Source organism: Monodelphis domestica, chromosome 4 (assembly GCF_027887165.1).
Source record: "Monodelphis domestica isolate mMonDom1 chromosome 4, mMonDom1.pri, whole genome shotgun sequence".
In the NCBI taxonomy this organism is placed as follows: Eukaryota; Metazoa; Chordata; class Mammalia; order Didelphimorphia; family Didelphidae; genus Monodelphis; species Monodelphis domestica.
In genome coordinates, this window is record NC_077230.1 from 84,305,835 (window position 1) to 84,325,008 (window position 19,174).

General features: G+C 41.3%; 1 protein-coding gene across 1 annotated transcript in view; it reads right to left on the reverse strand.

Annotated features, from left to right (window-relative positions):
• Positions 1-1,037: 1,037 nt before the first annotated feature.
• Positions 1,038-19,174, reverse strand: part of FSTL1 (follistatin like 1) — a 118,439-nt gene continuing 100,302 nt past the window's right edge. The window contains exons 8-11 of the mRNA XM_007493752.3: positions 17,950-18,062; positions 17,328-17,438; positions 13,702-13,787; positions 1,038-4,667 (exon numbers count right to left, since the gene is read on the reverse strand). Of these exons, the coding sequence (XP_007493814.1) occupies positions 4,623-4,667; positions 13,702-13,787; positions 17,328-17,438; positions 17,950-18,062 (355 nt within the window). The 3' untranslated portion in view covers positions 1,038-4,622. The remainder of the gene's footprint in view (positions 4,668-13,701; positions 13,788-17,327; positions 17,439-17,949; positions 18,063-19,174) is intronic.

Below are 19,174 nucleotides of genomic sequence, written 5' to 3' on the forward strand. Positions count from 1 at the left end.
TTTGAATTCAGGACTCCCATCTCCAGACCTGGTGCTCTATCCATTGAGATACCTAGATACTCCTTGCCATGGTATTTTTGTATACTATATTATAGTTTGGAAGGATTTATGTTGAATTTTTAATATTTTTCTTAACAAAATTCTGCTACTTTCTATATTTAAAACCTCTAAGAATTAACAGAATATAATTTCCCCCCACATGGGCTAAAATTTTCAATTTGGGAGCATGAGGGGCAATTGGTGGCTCAGTGGGTTGAGAGCCAGGCTTAAAGATGGGAGGTCCTGGGTTCAAATTTGACCTCAGACACTTCCTAGCTGTGTGACCCTGTGCAAGTCACTTAATCTCCCCATTGTCTAGCCCTTACCACTCTTCTGCCCATGGAACCAATGCATAGTATTGATTCTAAGATGAAAGTAAAGGATTGAAAAAATTTAGGATGGATACCATTGATGTTTTTTCAAACTATCTGATGATTATATCCCTATTCTGAGTATGTGTTCGTGGAAGTAGGGGTATGAGGCAGGAAGAAATGTTTGCATGGCATATTCCAAATCCTGATCACTAGTTCTCAGCCCCCAAACTTCAAAAATCTGTGATTTCAATGGGGCAGGCACACACTCCATCAAGAAGAGGATAGCTCTTCTGTCTTGAATGAGAGGCTGAGGTTAAAAAATAATCCGTCTCTTAGTGACTGTCCTTTTTCTGGGGAGACTCCTGCTTAGTCTTATTCCATGGACTAACAACATTCCTTTTGTGGCAATCCAAGGAATACTGAGCAATAACGCTCCTCTTTCCTACTGTACCCTACTGTCCTTTCAATAAAGACTATACTTCGGAGGCGCAGGAAGGAGACAAAATCCTGCTTCCTCTGCTGGGTTCTGATTCTTTCATAGGTTGCTTAAGTCCCTTCTTAAGGTTCTGACGGCCCCAATCCTATTTTCTTTATAGTATGACTTTTGTGAGGTAAGATCGGTCATCCTAGAGCAGAATTCTATTTGGCCATACTTGGGAAAGGAAAAAAAAACCAATGAAACCATTGTTTTAATTTCTTTATTTGGCAATTATATCTCCAAAGGAGAGGGGGGAGAAATGAACCAATCAGGAATTACAAAAAGGATTAAAATAAATGCCATATGAAAGCCTACTACTGACTACAGTGACCTTTTACCAATGCATTTCCACATGCAAGAGAAATACAAGAAGGCTTACATTTGTTTTAAAGAGCTTTTTGTATGTTGAAAATAAGCATAAAGGAAAAAAATGTCCCTGCAGGCCTATCTCAGAGATAGTTCCTCAGAACTTGGTGGGTGGTGGAAGTGAGGCTGCTTCATAGGTAGAAGACCCATCTGCTCTGGGAGGATGGTCAGGCAGGGGTAGCATTAACGTTTCCATGGATACCTGTTTTTAACCCATACAGTAACCGATTTATAAGACCATAGTTGGGGTAGAGAAAGAAGAGACTCATGGGAGCTTGCTCTAGTGCCCCCTTTCCAAAGAGACAGGAGAATTCTATTTGATGAACTCGTCTTCAATTTCTTCTGTGCAGAGTTCTCAGCAGGAGGATCCCCCAAGCTTGGGCCACAACATCCTTTCCATGAGTTTTTGGGCTGCTCATAAGCAGTCTTCTGATAGAACTGATTAGAGCAGACCTCAGTTTATAGACAAAAATAGGCCAGGTTGTATTAGGATTTCATCTGTTAGACCCAGCTTGTCCCTGTGTTCTGAGAGGCAGCATCATGACTAGCGTAGTGGAATCAAGTCTGTTAGATCTGGGTTTAAATCCCGCCTCAGGCAGTTAGCAATTGCATTACTCTGGCCAGGTCCTTTAATCTTTTGGGGTGTCAGTTTCCTCATCTGTAAAATGAGGGTGTTGGACTCTCTCTGAATTCCCTTCCAGCTCTAAATCTCCGATCCCATATGGAGATGGTAATTTTAAACTGTATCATTGAATTAAGCGATGGTGGAATTGGCTGAGGGAACACTGCTCTGGTAATTTGCTTCCAACCTCACTGCTAGACTCTGATCTTCCCTCTCTCCTCAAGGATTCTGGGATGGGAAAAGAGGCCCATTTTCTGCAAGTGAAAATGTTGATTAAGGCTGGCTATGAGGTTGCATAAGGCACTTAAACAAGGAGATGCTTAGACTGCAGGAATGGAAGAGGGAGTTAACAATGTCTTAGGCTAGAGATAGGTGAAAGATGAGAATTCTTAGCAAAATGGATCTCTCCAAGTTGGAGTGTTTGAAAGGAAATCTATTTAGGGAGAATTTCAATTTAAACACAACAGCTCTCATCATTGTTTATGCATTACAACCCAAGTCTTTCAATTCTGGAGGAAAAAAAAAGTGGATCCTTGTCTGCCTCCTACACCCAGGATTTCATATTTGTTTTATTAATCAACAAACATTTATATGCAAGGCTGTAGATGTGTAGATGGAAAAGCTAAGCCCTTGTGTATCCTTCTGAAACACACAGTGCCAGGCATGGGAAAAGGGGTGTTAGAATTGAAATACCAAGAAATGGGAAGTGGCTTCTCTCAAATACCTGCATTTCCCAAGCCAGAGAGTGCCAGTTATTTTTCACTTTTTTCCTCTATCGAAATTAGAAGCCGGGTTTTAATTCCAAATTTGACTGGTCTGTGATCGCCTCTAAGTGGATATTCCCTTCAAGGAGTCCATCCTCGTCTGCCCATTCTGGGTGACTTTCCTTCATACAGAGGGCCTGGCACATAGCAAGTATTTAAGAAAAGTTGTTAACTGACATCCTACCATAAATTACTACCGGAGATATTTTATTTTTGTTTCAAATAATAAGAAGCCTAACATGAAATGGGAAAAAACCCTCAAAGCAAAAGAAATCATTTATATTCCCCTCCCTTTATTGCCTGCTCCCTCCAATGCTTTATGGCATAATCTACCATCGGCATGAGATGTGCTCCTTGCTGCCAATCGCATCATAACAGAGCTTCATCTCATGGAAAGGGATTAAAATCATATGAACTCGTTAGTGACTCACAGCATCTCAAAGCCTGAAAGGGCTGAGGGTAGACAACAAGCCTTCTTGCACTCATGGAAACCTGGCTTCCTCCATAAGACACTAAACCTGTGGCTACTATCTCTCTGCTACAAGGTACAAGGAGAGGAGCTCACTACCCAGGACGGACAGTCTAGGGGGGGAAAAGGTGTAGCCATTCTCCTTGGCCTTCAGCACTATAGCCAGACCCTTTCTCTGCTACCCTCAGGGAGTAATGTCCTCCTTGGAGGCTTACCCTCTGCATTTAGGACACTTGCTATCCATTCCTGTTGCTATAATCTCCTCGCTCCCAGGAGCCTGTAGAAAGAGGAGTGGTACTTCTTTTTTAAGTGCTGACCATCTGGAATATCTGAATTCGGATACAGAATTGTGTATCTGGAGCCCTCAGCATTATCCCCCCCAGAATCAGTCAAACCCAGTCTTCCTACACAGTTTCCCATGACAATGTTTCTTCTTCCATTGGCTTCTCTTTGAGGCAGCCCCTGTCCCTACTCACAGACACCACACCGATGCCCTTAGAAGCAATGGGAGAAAACCCTGACCAACCAGTGTGCAATGTAGTGTGGAGTCTGGGCTGCAGGCACGGAACGAGACATTAAATAATCATAAATTCCTCCCCCCGCCCCCTCGCCCAAAGTCTAGACACTACTGAAAAATACAAAAACTCAATTCCTAGTCCAGAAAATAAAATATTCATGAACAACAGGCAATGGTAATAACAATAAATGAAAAAAGGAGTCAACTTGTCAAAAGTGTTTCAGGAAAAGATAGCACCTTTGTGAAAAGTCAAAAAACAAAATAGAACAAATGAAAGAGTGTGCCCAGTGGAGCTGAGGGGCAGCAGACAAGAGCCAGAGCCCAAGGTTTGGAGCTCTCCGAGCTCTCCGCCTACGCCTCGGGAGGACTTATGGTCACTAACAGATTGCCAGGAATACCAGTAGAGGTATACAGTGTGGGTCATGCTGACAGATAACTGGCTAATGGAAAACTGCCATGAGTTAGCCTTTCCATTTCTCTTTTGAGGGAGCATTTCTGGACAGAGAGGCAGAGGACAAGCTCAGAGGGCTTCTGTTCTCTGGGGACAAGCCATAGTATGGTGCCCCTACCCCTGGTGCCTTCTCTGGATGATGGGCGTATTCCCTCCTTTACAATCTCCTTTCCCTCCAATCCAGAATGGCCACCAGCCTTCTCCCATCCATCAACAGATCTCCCTGGCATTCTATTATTGCATTCCCTACAGCTCATCGGAGAGCTGCACAGAACTGGGATATGGTTCTGATCCAAAAGGACTCCTCCTATAACTTGGAAGCATTCTCCTTAGTGAGTCCCTCAAGTACCAGTTCCAGTTTCCCTTAAAGCTTTCCAGGACATAAAGGTTCTAGCCCTACCCCCTCTCTTCTCCCACATCTTTCTTTATTACAAAAACAAATAAGTGAAAAAAAATTCATTATACAACGTAAATATTGGTGATTTGGAGACTGTAGCAGACACTTGTGTACATGGAATTCAGCACTGAAGTAAATGGGCACAGGTCGAGCCTGCCGGGAGGCAGAATCCCTGGGTTCCTTCTTCAGGGGCTGGAAGCTTCTGTTATATCTCTTTGGTGCTCGACTTCTTATTCTTTTCCATCGTCTCCTTTGAGAAGGAAGGAGAAAAAAAGAAACTGCTTTAGAGAATGTTGTCTAGCAATTTCCATTATGATAATAATCCTTTTTTTCTTTAAACCCTCACCTTCCATCTTGGAATCAGTACTGTGTATTGGCTCCAAGACAGAAGAGGGGGTAAGGGCCAGACAATGGGCTTAAGTGACTTGTCCAGGGTCACACAGTTAGGAAGTGTCTGAGACCAAATTTGAACCCATCTTCTTCCTGGCATCTCTAGGCCTGGCTCCCAATCCACTCAGCCACTTAGCTGCCCCTAATTGTTTTTTTTTTAAGCTGTGACCGACACATTTTTTAAACTTGGCATCGCTTAAGTGTGTAAAGCTGACACATGGGAAGGTGGCTATTACTGTTGAACGGCACGAGGCTCCCTTTTGCCATCAGCAGTTCAGAAAATCACCAGTTGTCAAATTGGAAGAAACCTCTTTTTACTCCCTTCTCCTTTGCTGCCTGCGATTTGGAGTCAGTCATTTGTCACGGTAAAGCCTCCCCCTTCCTCTGCTATAACTCAATGGCAGCCTAGGGTAGTAGAGAGTATGCCAGAGTTGGTGTGGAAATACCTCTGGAATCTGGGATCTGCCACTAACTACCTGAGTGACCTTGGGCAAGTTACTCAATCTTTGACTCCAGATGTCTTCCTCCAGATGGTGGCTGCATGGGTCTAAAGTTCCTTCCCACTCTCCATTAGGATCCCAGGATTCCTCTGTGGTCCCTCCAGTAAGGTGGTTCTTTCTTCCATGCCAGGAAAAAGGAGTGGACTCCTCTGCTCACTCTTTGCAGACCAGCCTCTCTTGTCCTTACCAAGCCATCTCTGCTCCTTTGAGGTTCACTCCATCTCTGCAGATCCACTGATCACTCTCTCTTTTCTCACGGGGTCTAGCACCTCACTTCTGGTTTCTCTTTCCACCCTACACTCTACCTTTGCACCTAAGAACTCCACTGCCTCAGCTTCTATCCCCTCACACACTCCGGACTCCAGGTCTTCTGGAGGACTATCTCACCAGCTTCAACCACAACAGGAATGCTCCTAACTTAGGTCTCACAATCATCCACGGCTGCAGTATTTCCATGATCCTGACATTCTCCTCTCTGATGGTAACTGTCCATCCTGGCTGATGGGGATCTGACACAAGTAATACAACAAAGCTTTATTTAGAGTAAAAGAAGAGGCAACGGGGGACCGGAGGCCGATGGCAGTAGAAGAGGCAGTTGGTGGGGAGCAAGGGGAGACCAGAGCCAGCAAAGATGGCTGCAGAGTCTCCACCTGGGTGGAATGGGGGCAATCTTTTACAGGGTGGTGGTCTGGGATGAGGTAACCTAGACTGCCTCTATTGGGCCAAGTTCATTGGATGGTCCTGAGAGGGTTGGGATGCTTGGTCTCTGAGGGTGGGAAGTTCTCAGGCCTGATGGTCAGTGATGTGGGAAACCATTTGTCTAGACCTGAGGGGAAAATCCTGATGCTCTGTCAGGTTTTACTGAGGCTTTGTCTCATGGTTTGGACAGGAGCATTGGTCTCAGTAGGGATTAGGGAAAGGGTGGAGCTTTGGTCCAAGTCTATCAATAACTTCTTTTTTTTTTTTTGAAAATTTTATTTAATTAGATGATTTAGAATAATTTTCCATGGTTACAAGATTCATGTTCTTTCCCTCCCCTCTCCAATAGCAGACACATAATTCCACTAGGTTTTACATGTGTCATTGATCAAGACCTATTTCCATGTTATTAATATTTGCCTTAGGGTGATCTTTTCCTATCAATAACTTCTTGACTTATTTTTTTTTTACTTTTCCTTCCGCTTCATTTAGAAAACTAATCTTAGCTCTCATTGCTTATTCTAGTTAGTCTCCTACCTACTTGATCATATTTTCTCAGGCTCCTTTGCTGAAACATTTATCTCCCCGTGGTTAAATGTGGGTGGCCCCAAAGCTCTGCCCTGGCCCTTCTTTCTTTTTACTTCAGGTAAACCTTTTTTTGTACCCTGTGCTCCTTTGGCAGCCTGATTTAACCTATAGACCTCTTCTCAGAATAATGTTTGTAAATGCATAAAAAAAGTATGGAGGATTACAAGAGAAATCAATTATATTGAACTAAAGACTTCAAAACATTTTTTTAATTCATGTACCCCCTGAAATCTATTCATGAAGTCCTTCAGGATCCATGGGCTCTCCATTAAGAACCTTTGCTCTACTCTTTCTTACTTGGGGATTTCATATGCTACCATGAGCACAGCTGTCATCCCTCTGCACATAATTACCACAATTCCAATTACCTTCTAGACATCTTCAGGCACAGGTGGCACAATGTAATCTGTTGGACCTAGGCTCAGGAAGACTCATCTTTCTGAATTCAAATTCAGTTTCAGATACTTTCTAGCTGTGTGACCCCGGGCAAGTCATTTAACCTTGTTTGTCTCAGTTTCTCCATCTGTAAAATAAGCTGGAGAAGGAAATGGCAAACCACTCTATTGCCTTTGCCAAGAAAATCCCAAATCGAGTAATGAAGAGTCAGACATGACTGAAATAACTAAACAACAATCTACACATTTTCACAAAGATGCCCCATCTGCATTGCAAACTGAACACATTCAACAAAGAACTCATTAATTTCTTCATTCTTCCTCTCCCCAAAACTATTCCTCTTTCTGACTATCCTATTTCCATTGAGGGCACCCCTATCATGATCACCACTCACCCATATTCACAACCTCATCCTCATTCTTTTTTTTTAATTCTTACTGTCCATCTTAGAATCAATACTGTGTATGGGTTCTAAGGTAGAAGAATGGTAAGGACTAGGCAATGGGGGTTAAGTGACTTGCCCAGGGTCACACAGCTGCCTGAGGCCGAATTTGAACCCAGGACTTCCTGTCACTGGGCCTGGCTCTCAATCCACTCAGCTGCCCAGGTGCCCCCCTCATTTTCATTCTTGCCTCTTTTATCTCCCTTACTTTACTTAGCCAATCAGTTGCCAATCACTTTTGTGCTCTCTTCCTCTATAACTTCTCATGCATCTATTCCTTACTCTCCACTTGCATGGCTCCTTTTTTAGTTTAAATTCTTAGCATCCCTTGCATGGACAATGCTAATAGCTTCCTTATTATTTTCTCTTGTTTCTGATCCCTCTTTTCCCCAGTCCATCCACCAAATAAACCCTTATTATCTGTCTCAGTATCAATTTTAAGATAGAAGAGCAGCAAGGGCTAGGTAATCAGGGTTAAGTGACTTGCCCAGGGTCACACAGCTAAGAAATGTCTGGGGCCAGATTTTGCCAAAATAATCTTTATAAGAAACAGCTCAGATTATGACTCTCCCTTGCTCAAAAACCTTCAGTGACTCCCTACTGCGTAAACAGAATCCATTCCCGGGCTTATCCGACCCAGCTTTTCCTACCCCACATCCCGTTTTGTCTGTGTACATTGTGGGACATTGGGGGGGGCATGGAGGATAAAAGATGTGGGGCCAGACATTCTCTGTCAAGATTGGCACTGGAGGGCTTTTGCGGGCTTACGCGGCTTGGAGGGTTTCAGATTTCGGCTTCCTGATTCAGCTTAGGGTATTTTTTTAGATAGGTGAGATTTTCTGTCCCCTTCCTACATGTTCCTTTTTTCCTATATCTCCATTTTCATTAAAATTACATTGTTAAGAGCTACTGACAGATTCTTGACTTGAGAGTTAATTTTTTAGATGACAACCACAATATTTTAATTAATATTACATTTAATAATTTTACTTTCATTTATTACACTATTATATCTAGAATAAAATAAAAACCCTACAGACTGCCATTTAAAATCCCCCATGAACTTCTCTAGTAGTAGCAATGCACTGATCCAGGATAATTCACAGGGACTTATAAGAAAGAATGCTGTCCACATCCAGAGAAAGAACTGTGGGAGTAGAAACACAGAAGAAAAATAACTGCTTGATCACATGGGTTGATGGGGATATGACTGGGGATGTAGACTCTAAAGGATCACCCTAGTGCAAATATCAATAATATGGAAATAGGTCTTGATCAATGACACATGTAAAACCTGGTGGAATTGTATGTCTACTACGGGAAGGGGGAGGGTGAGGGGAGGGAAAGAACATGACTCTTGTAACCAAGGAAAAATATTCTAAATTGACTAATTAAATAAAAATTTTCAAAAATAAATAAAATCCCCCACGAACTGGATCGAGTTTCCCTTCCTATATTTATCATAGAATACTTCCCTTTATACACTATGCCTTCTAGCCAAGGTAATATACTAGTTCCCTCCCCCCCCCCCAACTTAGCATTCTACTTTCCATATCCCTACATTGATCATACCTAAATATACTATTTCCTCTCCTCTACTTGTAGGAAGTCTTATCCTTATCCATGCTAACTACTGGGTAAAAACCTGTCCTTGCCATGCCATCCCTTCCCCTTCACCTACTTAGTATTCTTATTCTCTCTTTCCTAACATTTCTATATGTTTTATTCCCCCACCCTCATCAGTACACAAGCTCCTTATGGACAAAGACTGCTTCAATTTTGATTTTGTATCCCTAGTACTTGACACAGTATTTCCTCTCTAGACATGAAAGTTCTTTCTTTCTTTCCTTTTTTCCTTCTTTCCTTTTTTCCTTCTTTCCTTCTTTCCTTCTTTCCTTCTTTCTTTCTTTCTTTCTTTCTTTCTTTCTTTCTTTCTTTCTTTCTTTCTTTCTTTCTTTCTTTCTTTCTTTCTTTCTTTCTTTCTTTCTTTCTTTCTTTCTTTCTTTCTTTCTTTCTTTCTTTCTTTCTTTCTCAAAGTATCTAGGGCCAGATTTGAACTCAGACCTTTTAAAAATCTTTATTTTAATTGATTAATTAAGAGAATTTTTCCATGTTTAAATAATTTATGTTCTTTCCCTCCCCTTCTCCCAACCCCCTTCCATAGCCAATGTGAAACACCACTAGGTTTTTACCTGTGTCATTGATCAAGACCTATTTCCATATTATTGATATTTGTACTAGGGTGATCCTTTAGAGTCAACATCCCCAATCATATCCCCATTGAATCATGTGATCAAGCAGTTGTTTTTCTTCTGTGTTTCTACTCCCACAGTTCCTCCTCTGAATGTGGTTAGCATTCTTTCTCATAAGTCCCTCAGAATTGTCCTGGGTCATTGCATTGCTGCTAGTAGAGAAGTCCATTACATTCGATTGTGCCACAATGTATCAGTCTCTGTATACAATGTTTTCCTGGTTCTGCTCCTTTCACTCTGCATCACTTCCTGGAGGTCGTTCCAGTTCACATGGAATTCCTCCACTTTATTATTCCTTTGAGCACAATAGTATTCCATCACCAACATATACCACAAGTTGTTCAGCCATTCCCCAATTGAAGGGCATCCCCTCATTTTCCAATTTTTGGCCACCACAAAGAGCGCAGCTATGAATATTCTTGTACAAGTCTTTTTCCTTATTATCTCTTTGGGGTACAAACCCAGCAGTGCTATAGCTGGATCAAAGGGCAGACAGACTTTTAGTGCACTTTGGGCATAGTTTCAGATTATGGCAGTTCTTTTAATAGCTATTTGTGGAATTAAATTGCAGAGTCTATTCAGCTCCTAAGTAGGAGGAGTAGCTAGAGTGCTGGCTTGACAAGGTCCAGAAGACCTGCCTCTGGTACTTTATGGGTATGTGACCTTGGCCAAATCAATTAACCTCCAAGAGTCTTGGTTTTCTTATCTATAAATAATGGAGTTGGCCTAGATGGCCTCTGAGGTCTCTTCCAACTCTCACTTTATGATTCTGATATGGAGGCTTAGGGATAGATAGGGAGTGAGCAGACCATAGCCACATAATTAGGAAGTATCTATAGATTTGTGATGTTGTCGATTTTATTATTGTTGAATCATTGTCAGTCATGTCTAACTCTTCATTGACCTCATTTAGGCTTTGCTTGGCAAAGATACTGGAGTGGTTTGTCATTTTCTTCTCTAACTGATTTTTTACCAGATGAAGAAACTGAGGCAAACGGGGTAAAGCGATTTTCCTAGGGTTTCCCAACTAGTAAGTATCTGAAGTTGGATTTGAACTCAGAAAGATGAATCTTCCTGATTCCAGGCCTGGAACTCTCTCTACTGCACTGCACCACTTAGTTGACCTTAGATGTTGTTTAGTGGTCCTATTTGGACCATTACGAATACCTTTTCATATTTTTTTCAAACTTTGCATTCCAAGAAGCCAACACATATTTACTATAGTCCTATAAAACAAGGTGAAGTCACATCTTATTGATCTGTTCTATAGATTAATAAACTGAAGCACAAAGTCCTTTTAAGGGACATATTGAAACCAGTGGCTGGGGGCCCTACAGGGCAAGCAAGGGCTGATCTTTGTGGAAGCAGGCACAGTATAAATCAACAGCTAACAAACCATTAAAAAAAATCCTTACTTTCTGTCTTAGAATCAATAATAAGTATCAGTTCCAAGGCAGAAGAGCAGCAAGGAGTAGGCAATTGGGATTAAGAGATTTGCCCAGGGTCACACAGCTAGGAAGTGTCTGAAGCCAGATTTGAACCTGGGACCTTCCATGTCCAGGCCTGGCTCTTTAGCTACAATCACCAAGTTGCCCCCCACAAATAATTTTTTAAGTATTGTTCTTAGCATAATAAATTGAACTCAAGCTCAACTTCTTAGATGAGGTCTTTCCTAAACCTACTTCTCCCTTCTTCCCTAGTCCCATGAGTGCTTCTCCCTCACCTAAATTATTTTGTATTTAAATATTCTTTGTATTTATATTAAAATAAACACATGTATTTGCTTTGCACTGCCTGTCCCATATGCTTACGATGCTCCCGACTGTCACCTTTGGCTCTTAGATTTCCCGACTTACTTTAAAGCTCCACTCAAGCTCCATTCATTCATTTAATAACTATTTAGTAAGTGTTTGCTATGTGTCAGGCACTGGGCTAAGGGTGGGTGATACAAAAAGAGGCACAAGACAGTCTTTGCCCCCAAGAAGCTTATAATCGAATGGAGGAGACAACAGGCAAACCAAGATATGCAAAGCAATCCATATACAGGATGAAAAGGAAGTGGAATCAAGAGAGGTTAAGGAAGGCTTCTTGTAGGAAGTGGGATTTTAGTTGGGAGTTAAAGGAAATCGGAAAGGTCCATAGTTGGAGTAGAGGAGAAAGAACTTTCCAGGTGTGGGGGACAGTCATAGAGAATGCCTGGAGTCAAGAGATGGAGGGTCTTGTTTGTGGACCAGCCAGGAGGCAGAAGCTGCTAGTGCTGTCCCCTCCGAAGCAATCTTCCATTTATTCTGAATGTATTGCACTGCAAATATACTGACTTATACATGGAGTTTTCCCCATTAAAATGTACGTTTCTTGAGAGCACAGATTGTTTCTGCTTTGCTTTGTCGCTGTAGTGTTTAGCACAGTGCCTGGCACATTATAAGTGATGTGTTGATTTTAACTCATTAATATCATTTCCCAAGGTAGAATGTAAATTCCTTGCATGTACAACTGTTTTTTGCCTTTTTTTGTACCCCCCTGATATAGCACAGCCACTGGCAAATAATAGTGACTTAATGGAATCTTAATGATTGACTGATGGACTGATACAGGCTCCCATGATAGACTGTAGGTTTCTTGGAGGCAGGAAATGTCCTTTCATTTTTGTCTTTGTTTAGGGTCTAGAGCATAATGAGGATTTAATAGATAAAAAGTACTGATTGGTAAGAGATAAAAATAATAGGGCTAGAAGGAAAACCCCCAGAATTCCTAAGAATAAAACTAACATTTATTTAGCACCTTAAAACTTATAAAGAACTTTTCTTATAATAATTTTAAGGGGTACTATCCCTATTTTACAGACAAGAAGACTGAGGATCAAAGCTGTTAAGTAACTGAGGCAAACACACAGCTTGTGTCAAAGCTGGATTTTTAACCTGGGTCTTCCCAAACCTGTGCTCTTTTCATTACACAGTGCTGCCTGTACTGATCCTGTCTCCAGTCATTCTTGTACTTTAAACACTCAGAGGAAATCTGTTTTCTAATGTTTTCAAGCACTTCTTGTCAAAGGGATTCATGTTCCCTTAGCTCTTCAATCTCATTTCTATAACAAGTTTAGCATGTAAATTAAATGGATTGAACAACTGGAATGACTTCTCTGAGCCTAGTAATAGATCCAAGGTTCCAAGGACTACCATTTGAAATGGGTTTTCTATTTCCCACATCTTGGTGGAGATCCTGATTCTAATGGGAACTGAACAATAATGGCCAATCTGGGACTTCTCTGGCTTAGCACTTAGCCCAATGCTTTGCAAACAGCAAGAGCTTAATAAATGTTGATTGACTAACTGGTCAGTGCTTGGCTATCTAGGTTCTATGCCTTGGTTCATTCCATGGTCTTATTGGTTTGGGTATGATTCAATATTATGTGTCTACCCCATGATTAAAAAAAAAAACAAAAAACCTTTTGGCATCCTATTTCCCGGGATACAGAAACAGTCCATGACAACCCCCTCAGGGCAGTCATGTGCCCAAATCCCAATGAAGACTGGCATGAGGTCTTAGACTGGTTCCTTTTCTGACTTTCCTTAGGCATCCCTGGAGTGTACCACATTGGTGTTGAGTTTATTATAGACATCTAGAGCTTAGAGTTCCTGCAAACAAATGATCCACCAGCCTCATCCTCCCCTGGTAGCAGGGCTTATGGGTAACTTCTTCATGATCAAAACAGCATTACTTACTCTGTGGCCCACTGTTCTGTAATGAACACCACTTTCTGCAATGCTGTGTCCTGCCATCATGAATAAACACAAATTATGGGAGGCAGATCAATTGGGAAGTCAGCCATGACGGAGTCTGAATCTAATGGCTTTTATCACAGTAGCATCAGTTGAGATCCCCCTGTCCTTGGGCTGACCCTGTTACTGTCTATAAAAGAGCAGGCCACTTGAGCATGCCAAGGCAGCAGAGTAAGAGGCGTAAATTGGATCATCTGGCTTGGCAACCTCTGGGACAAAAGGAAAGGCTCCTCATTACCTGATGCTTCTGAAGTTCTTGGACATATCTGGTCAGCTCCTCTTCGGTGAGCTCCTCATTAGGCTGCTGCCCTTTCTGATTCTTTCCTGAAAGAAAAAGTCAGGTTTAGGAGAAGAGTTAAAGCAGGAAACCAGTTTGGGAATTATAATCAGTTACCTGATTGCGATCCTCATAGGGACCACTAACACCTATATGCATCTGTCTCTAGACTATATATGTGTGTGTGTGTGTGTGTGTGTGTGTGTGTACATACACATATATGCAGACAGAGACAGACAGAAAGAGAGGGAAGGAGGGAGGGAGGGAGGAAGGGGAAGAGATAGAGATACAAACACAGAGACATAGAGGGATAGAGAGACAGACAGACAGACAGAGACAGAGACAGAGACAGAGAGAGAGAGACAGATCCCTAGGGAGAGAGACAAAAAGACAGACAGTAGTCTTTTTTTGGGGTAGCAAACAAATGGAAGCAAAGAAAGTGCCCAATGATTGAGGACTGACTAAACAAATTTTGGGTCATGAATGTAATATTACGGTGCTGTAAGAAATTGTAAGTATGCTGACTAAAGAAGAATGAAAAGACTTAAATGGATTGATGTAACAGAAACAGGAAAATACACCAATGTAAAAGGAGATAATAGTCACAACAAACAACTGCAGATGAATATTATAAAATTCTAATGTCCAAACTTGGCCCCAAAGAAGAGACTTGAAAAGATAACCTCCTTCTTCTTGCAGAGGTTGGTGATTATGGGCATGAAAAATTTCTGATGTCAGATATTTTGTAATGTTCTGGGAAATTTTTGTTGGTAAGGTAAACTCTTTGTTGTTGTTGTTGTTAAGGCATGTCTATGAAAGAAGGAGAGTTGGGGAAAGCATACACTGGGAAATGTAAGTGATTTAAAACAAACAATACTAATAAAAATTTATTCTAAGAAACAAGTACATAATATGAAAGAACAGGTTTCTTAGCTATAACTCCATTTCTTTGAATTTGAATACCATCTGGTATCACATTCTACCCAATGTCCTCAAAGTCCAAATTTGTTATAGATAGATAGATAGATAGATAGATAGATAGATAGATAGATAGATAGATAGATAGATAGATAGCTTTTTCAGTGTTATAGGACCAGTCCAAATTTGTTCTCTACTTGAATTCAGGTCTTCCTAACTCCAGACTCAGTGCTTTATCCATTGCAGCACCTCACACAGAGTAGGCATTTTATAAATGTTTGCTGATTTTTTATCTATAACCACAGTAAACCATCCACAAAATACTCCAGTCACCATTCTTTGCCTGGTAACTAAGATTGAAAACCAGGCTCTTTGTTAAGAGAAGAGTTCCCCCACCCGACTGATTCTTGCCATTTGGCTCTTGTTGGCATATGTTATAAGGCATATTATTGCAATGATTGTTTTTACTTCTACGAACCAATTAAATTCTCATTGCTGGACAGTCTGGAAACTGAGGGCTATCCTCAGGAGCAGCAAAGGATCTGGTAAATGGACATACTCACCCTGGAGCATCCTTTGAGTCATTAGGTCCATGGAAAGCCATGTCCTGGAAAGCTAGCAATTGCAATATTCTCTCAACTTTGGTCCCTTGAACCCATGGCTCCTGGCAATTTGTCTGGCTTTGACTCTCCCATGTACTGCTTTAACCTACAACTTCCATGCGCTCGTCCTATCAGGAATTATTCTTCCCTTTTCCTCTGTTACTCCCTACTCTAGCCTAGTGAGTTGAGTTGTTGCTAGCAGACCTAGGGCTGCTGCTGGTTCTTTGGATGCCTTATCTATGTCTGTTCAGACCTTTTTCCTGAGCCTGTAATGCTTCTCAAGCCCAACTAGTTTGGGCTCCTGGCCCCTGTCTTGGCTGATCTTCTTGGATTTGATTCCCTGGCTTCTTGGACTTCTAGTACTTATTTATTTTTCTGAGTATGAGTTGACCTCTTTGGATTTGGCCTCTGGGCTGCCTGACTTATAGTACCTGATCCTTTCTTGGCCAAGCCATCCTTTTCCACCTGAGTACCAGTGAAACATCAAAGTGCTGAAAATCTTTCTGGCGTTAATTCATTTCTCTTGACCTCTGCAATCATTTTTAAAAATTCATTTTTATTCATTTATTTATTAAGTAATATTATAAAAAATAAATAAAATTATAAATAAAAAATAAGACAAATAAATAAATATAAATATAAATAATGCTACTACTCCTGGGCAACTGGGTGGCTCAGTGGATAGAAGGACAGGCCCAGAGGCAGGAGATCCTAGATTAAAATCTGGCCTCAGACACTTCTAAGCTGTGTGATTCTGAACAAAACATTTAACTCCAATTGTCTAGCCCTTACCTCTCTTCTGCCTTGGAAGCCATATTAAGTATTAATTCTGAGATGGAAGGTAAGGTTTTTTAAAAACCCATTACTTCAATTGGCCTTTGGCTTCTATGTTTAGAGATAGAAGTATCTTAGAGCCAGAATCCAACTGCTTTTTTTCTTCTTTTCATTTTGCAGATGAGAATTGAGACACATAGATATTAAGTGATTTGTCCAGGATCACCTAACTATAAGTGTTTGAGGCAGAATTAGAGCTTAAGTCCTCCTGATTTTTTTTTTTTAAATCCTTACCTTCCATCTTGGCGTCAGTACTGTGTATTGGCTCCAAGGCAGAAGAGTGGTAAGGGCTAGGCAATGGGGGTTAAGTGACTTGCCCAGGGTCACACAGCTGGGAAGTGTCTGAGGCCAGATTTGAACCTAGGACCTCCTGTCTCTAAGACTGGCTCTCAATCCACTATGCTACCCAACTGCCCCCAGTCCTCCTCATTAAAAGTATCCTGTTCACTATATAAGCAGTTCTCCACTTTTCTCATCTTGGGACTCCATTATTGATGACTCCCCTCGCCTCCCCACACCCAAGAATTTTTGTTTATGTGGATTAAACTATTGCTATTTACTGTATTAGAAATTAAATCTCTTAGTATTATTATGAAAATAGCATTGACTTCAAGGATCCCCTGAAAAAGTTTCAGAGACCCCCAGCCCATACTATGAGAAGCTCCCAACTGCATCATGCTGCCTCTAAATTGTACAAGCTCAGATTATTTACTTTTGTTGCCATCGATCCTACATTCTTGACTAATGGCCCTATATCACTAGTTCTGGAGTTCTGACTGGATGATCTCTATAATTCCCTTTAAGTTCTAACCTTCTGTGTTTCTGCCTATCCTGCCAGTCACACATTTCTGTCTCTGTCAGTGTCTGTTGGTGCCTGAAGAACTTGGCCCAGTTCTCCCTCTTTTCTCCCTTTAGCTTCCAAACACTTGAGTGATTTTTCCCTGTAGCACAACCTCCTAATCCTATCAGCTTAGTATACTATCCCACTTTGATTGACTCTCAGAGGTCCTGTCAGCTCCTTGAGCCTTCTTCCCAATGTGTTTTCTGAAGTCAGTATTTCTGGGTGCTGAGCATCAGTGCTCTTCCAAAGCAAGAGTACCAGCACAAGGATGTCCTTCCGAATTGAGATCCAGTTCCAACCCATATCCTCATCCTTATCTCCAATGCCTGAGGGCTGGCTGCTGAAAATATAAAGGAACTTTCTTTCTTTGTTGAATCTGGAGCACAACCTACCCTCACAGGTCATGGCGGTGCAGACCCAGTTGCCACAGGCACAGACACAACGGTTACATTCCACCTGGGTCTCAGCTCCATCCTCATAGGTTTCATCTTCCAGGGCACATTCTATTGAGGCCAAAAAAAAAATGGAGGCAGTGGTTTCAGTACAGTTTACAGCTTGGACTTTTCATTAGGACATTTTATCCTTCCCTTTTTGTGAATCAAGAGGACATACTTTTTATATCTCCCTCAACACTAATGCATTGTTGGTGGAGCTGTGAATTAATCCAACCATTCTGGAGGGTCATTTGGAACTATGCCCCAAAAGGCTATAAAACTGGGCATACCCTTTGATCTGGTAATGCCACTTCTGGGTCAGTATCCCAAAGAGATAATAAAAAAGGGGAAGGGACCTACTTGTACAAAAATATTATAGTAGCTCTTTTTGTAGTGGCAAAGAATTGGGAATTAAGGGGATGGATGTTCATCAGTTGGGGAATGGTCCCCAATTTTGTATCCCAAGCACCCAGGCCAGTAGTAGTAAGTAGAAATATTGAATTGAAATGGGAGATCCCAACACCCCTCAGTCCTATGACCATGAAAACTTCCCTTATTAGGTAAGGCAGAGAAAGCTTACTCTTCTCAGGAGGGTTGAAAGAAGGGTTGAGGCACTTGAGGAATTCATGAAAACTGAGTTTCCAATCAGCATTCTCATCTGAGAGCTCAATGAGAGCATCGATGCAGAGTCCCCTGAAACAAGACATAAGAGAGAACAGGGTCAGCAGGAAGACCTTAGCTCTGCTCCCCAAAGCCACCATCCCTAGCACAAGAAAAGAGCCAACAGGAATTTCCACTGTATAATCAGTGTCTGCCAGTAGCTGGCAAGTACTAATCATCTTTACCATTTACCATTTCAAGTCAATCGCCATCTCTAAATGTGTAATTAGAATCTGTTGCCCTAAAAAACTACAATTCCCAGCACCCCACTCTCCTCACCTTACATGCTGATGTAGAGGGGGGAATATAAATTTGGTATAGCCCTGCCTCTTGCTCCCTTGTCTTCCTGTGGGGTGCTTTAAACAGCCAAGGAGAACTTAGTCATGTGGTCTTAATTTTGTTAGGTTATTGGGTTATTTTTATACTTCTATTTCCTTTTATTCCTCCTACTTCAAGTGATTATTAATAAACTTCATAAAATAGAATTCTTCAAGTGTTGGATATGAATTTAACATAATTTACATAAATCTGTTTCCTTATCTATAAAATGAGTTGGACTACATGATCTTTAAGGTCCCCTCCAGCCCTAAATCTCATGGCAAGATCAATATTAATCCATGAATTAGCCTATTGATTACCTGGATGGCAGACCCCTTGGCCTATCCAAATGTTCTTGCAGTACTAAGTGGTGTTTTCCTGATTTTTCCATTTTGACCAGCAAATGCTCTTGTCCTTGTAAACCTCACTCTTGCAGTGTCTTTCTTTTCTACTACAACACACTTAAAACTGTTGTCGTTTAGTTGTTTCTGTCGTGTCCAACTCTCTTTGACCCAATTAGTAGTTTTTTGGCAAAGATCCTGGAATGGTTTGATATTTCCTTCTCCAGCTCACTTTACAGATGAGGAAATTGAGGCAGAGAGGTTTTAATGACTTTCCCAGAATCACACTGGTGGTAAGTGTTTGAGGCCAGAGTTGAACTTAAGAAGATGAGTCTTCCTGACTCCAGGCCTGACAGGAGGCAATAATCACCTTCTTAGGAAATTTACTCTAAAGTGTTATTTATTCTTTCACTTAGAAACCCATTCTAAATGTTTTTTGGGGGTTTGGATCTTTTGGATTTATTTCAAACACTTTGCTGCATCTAT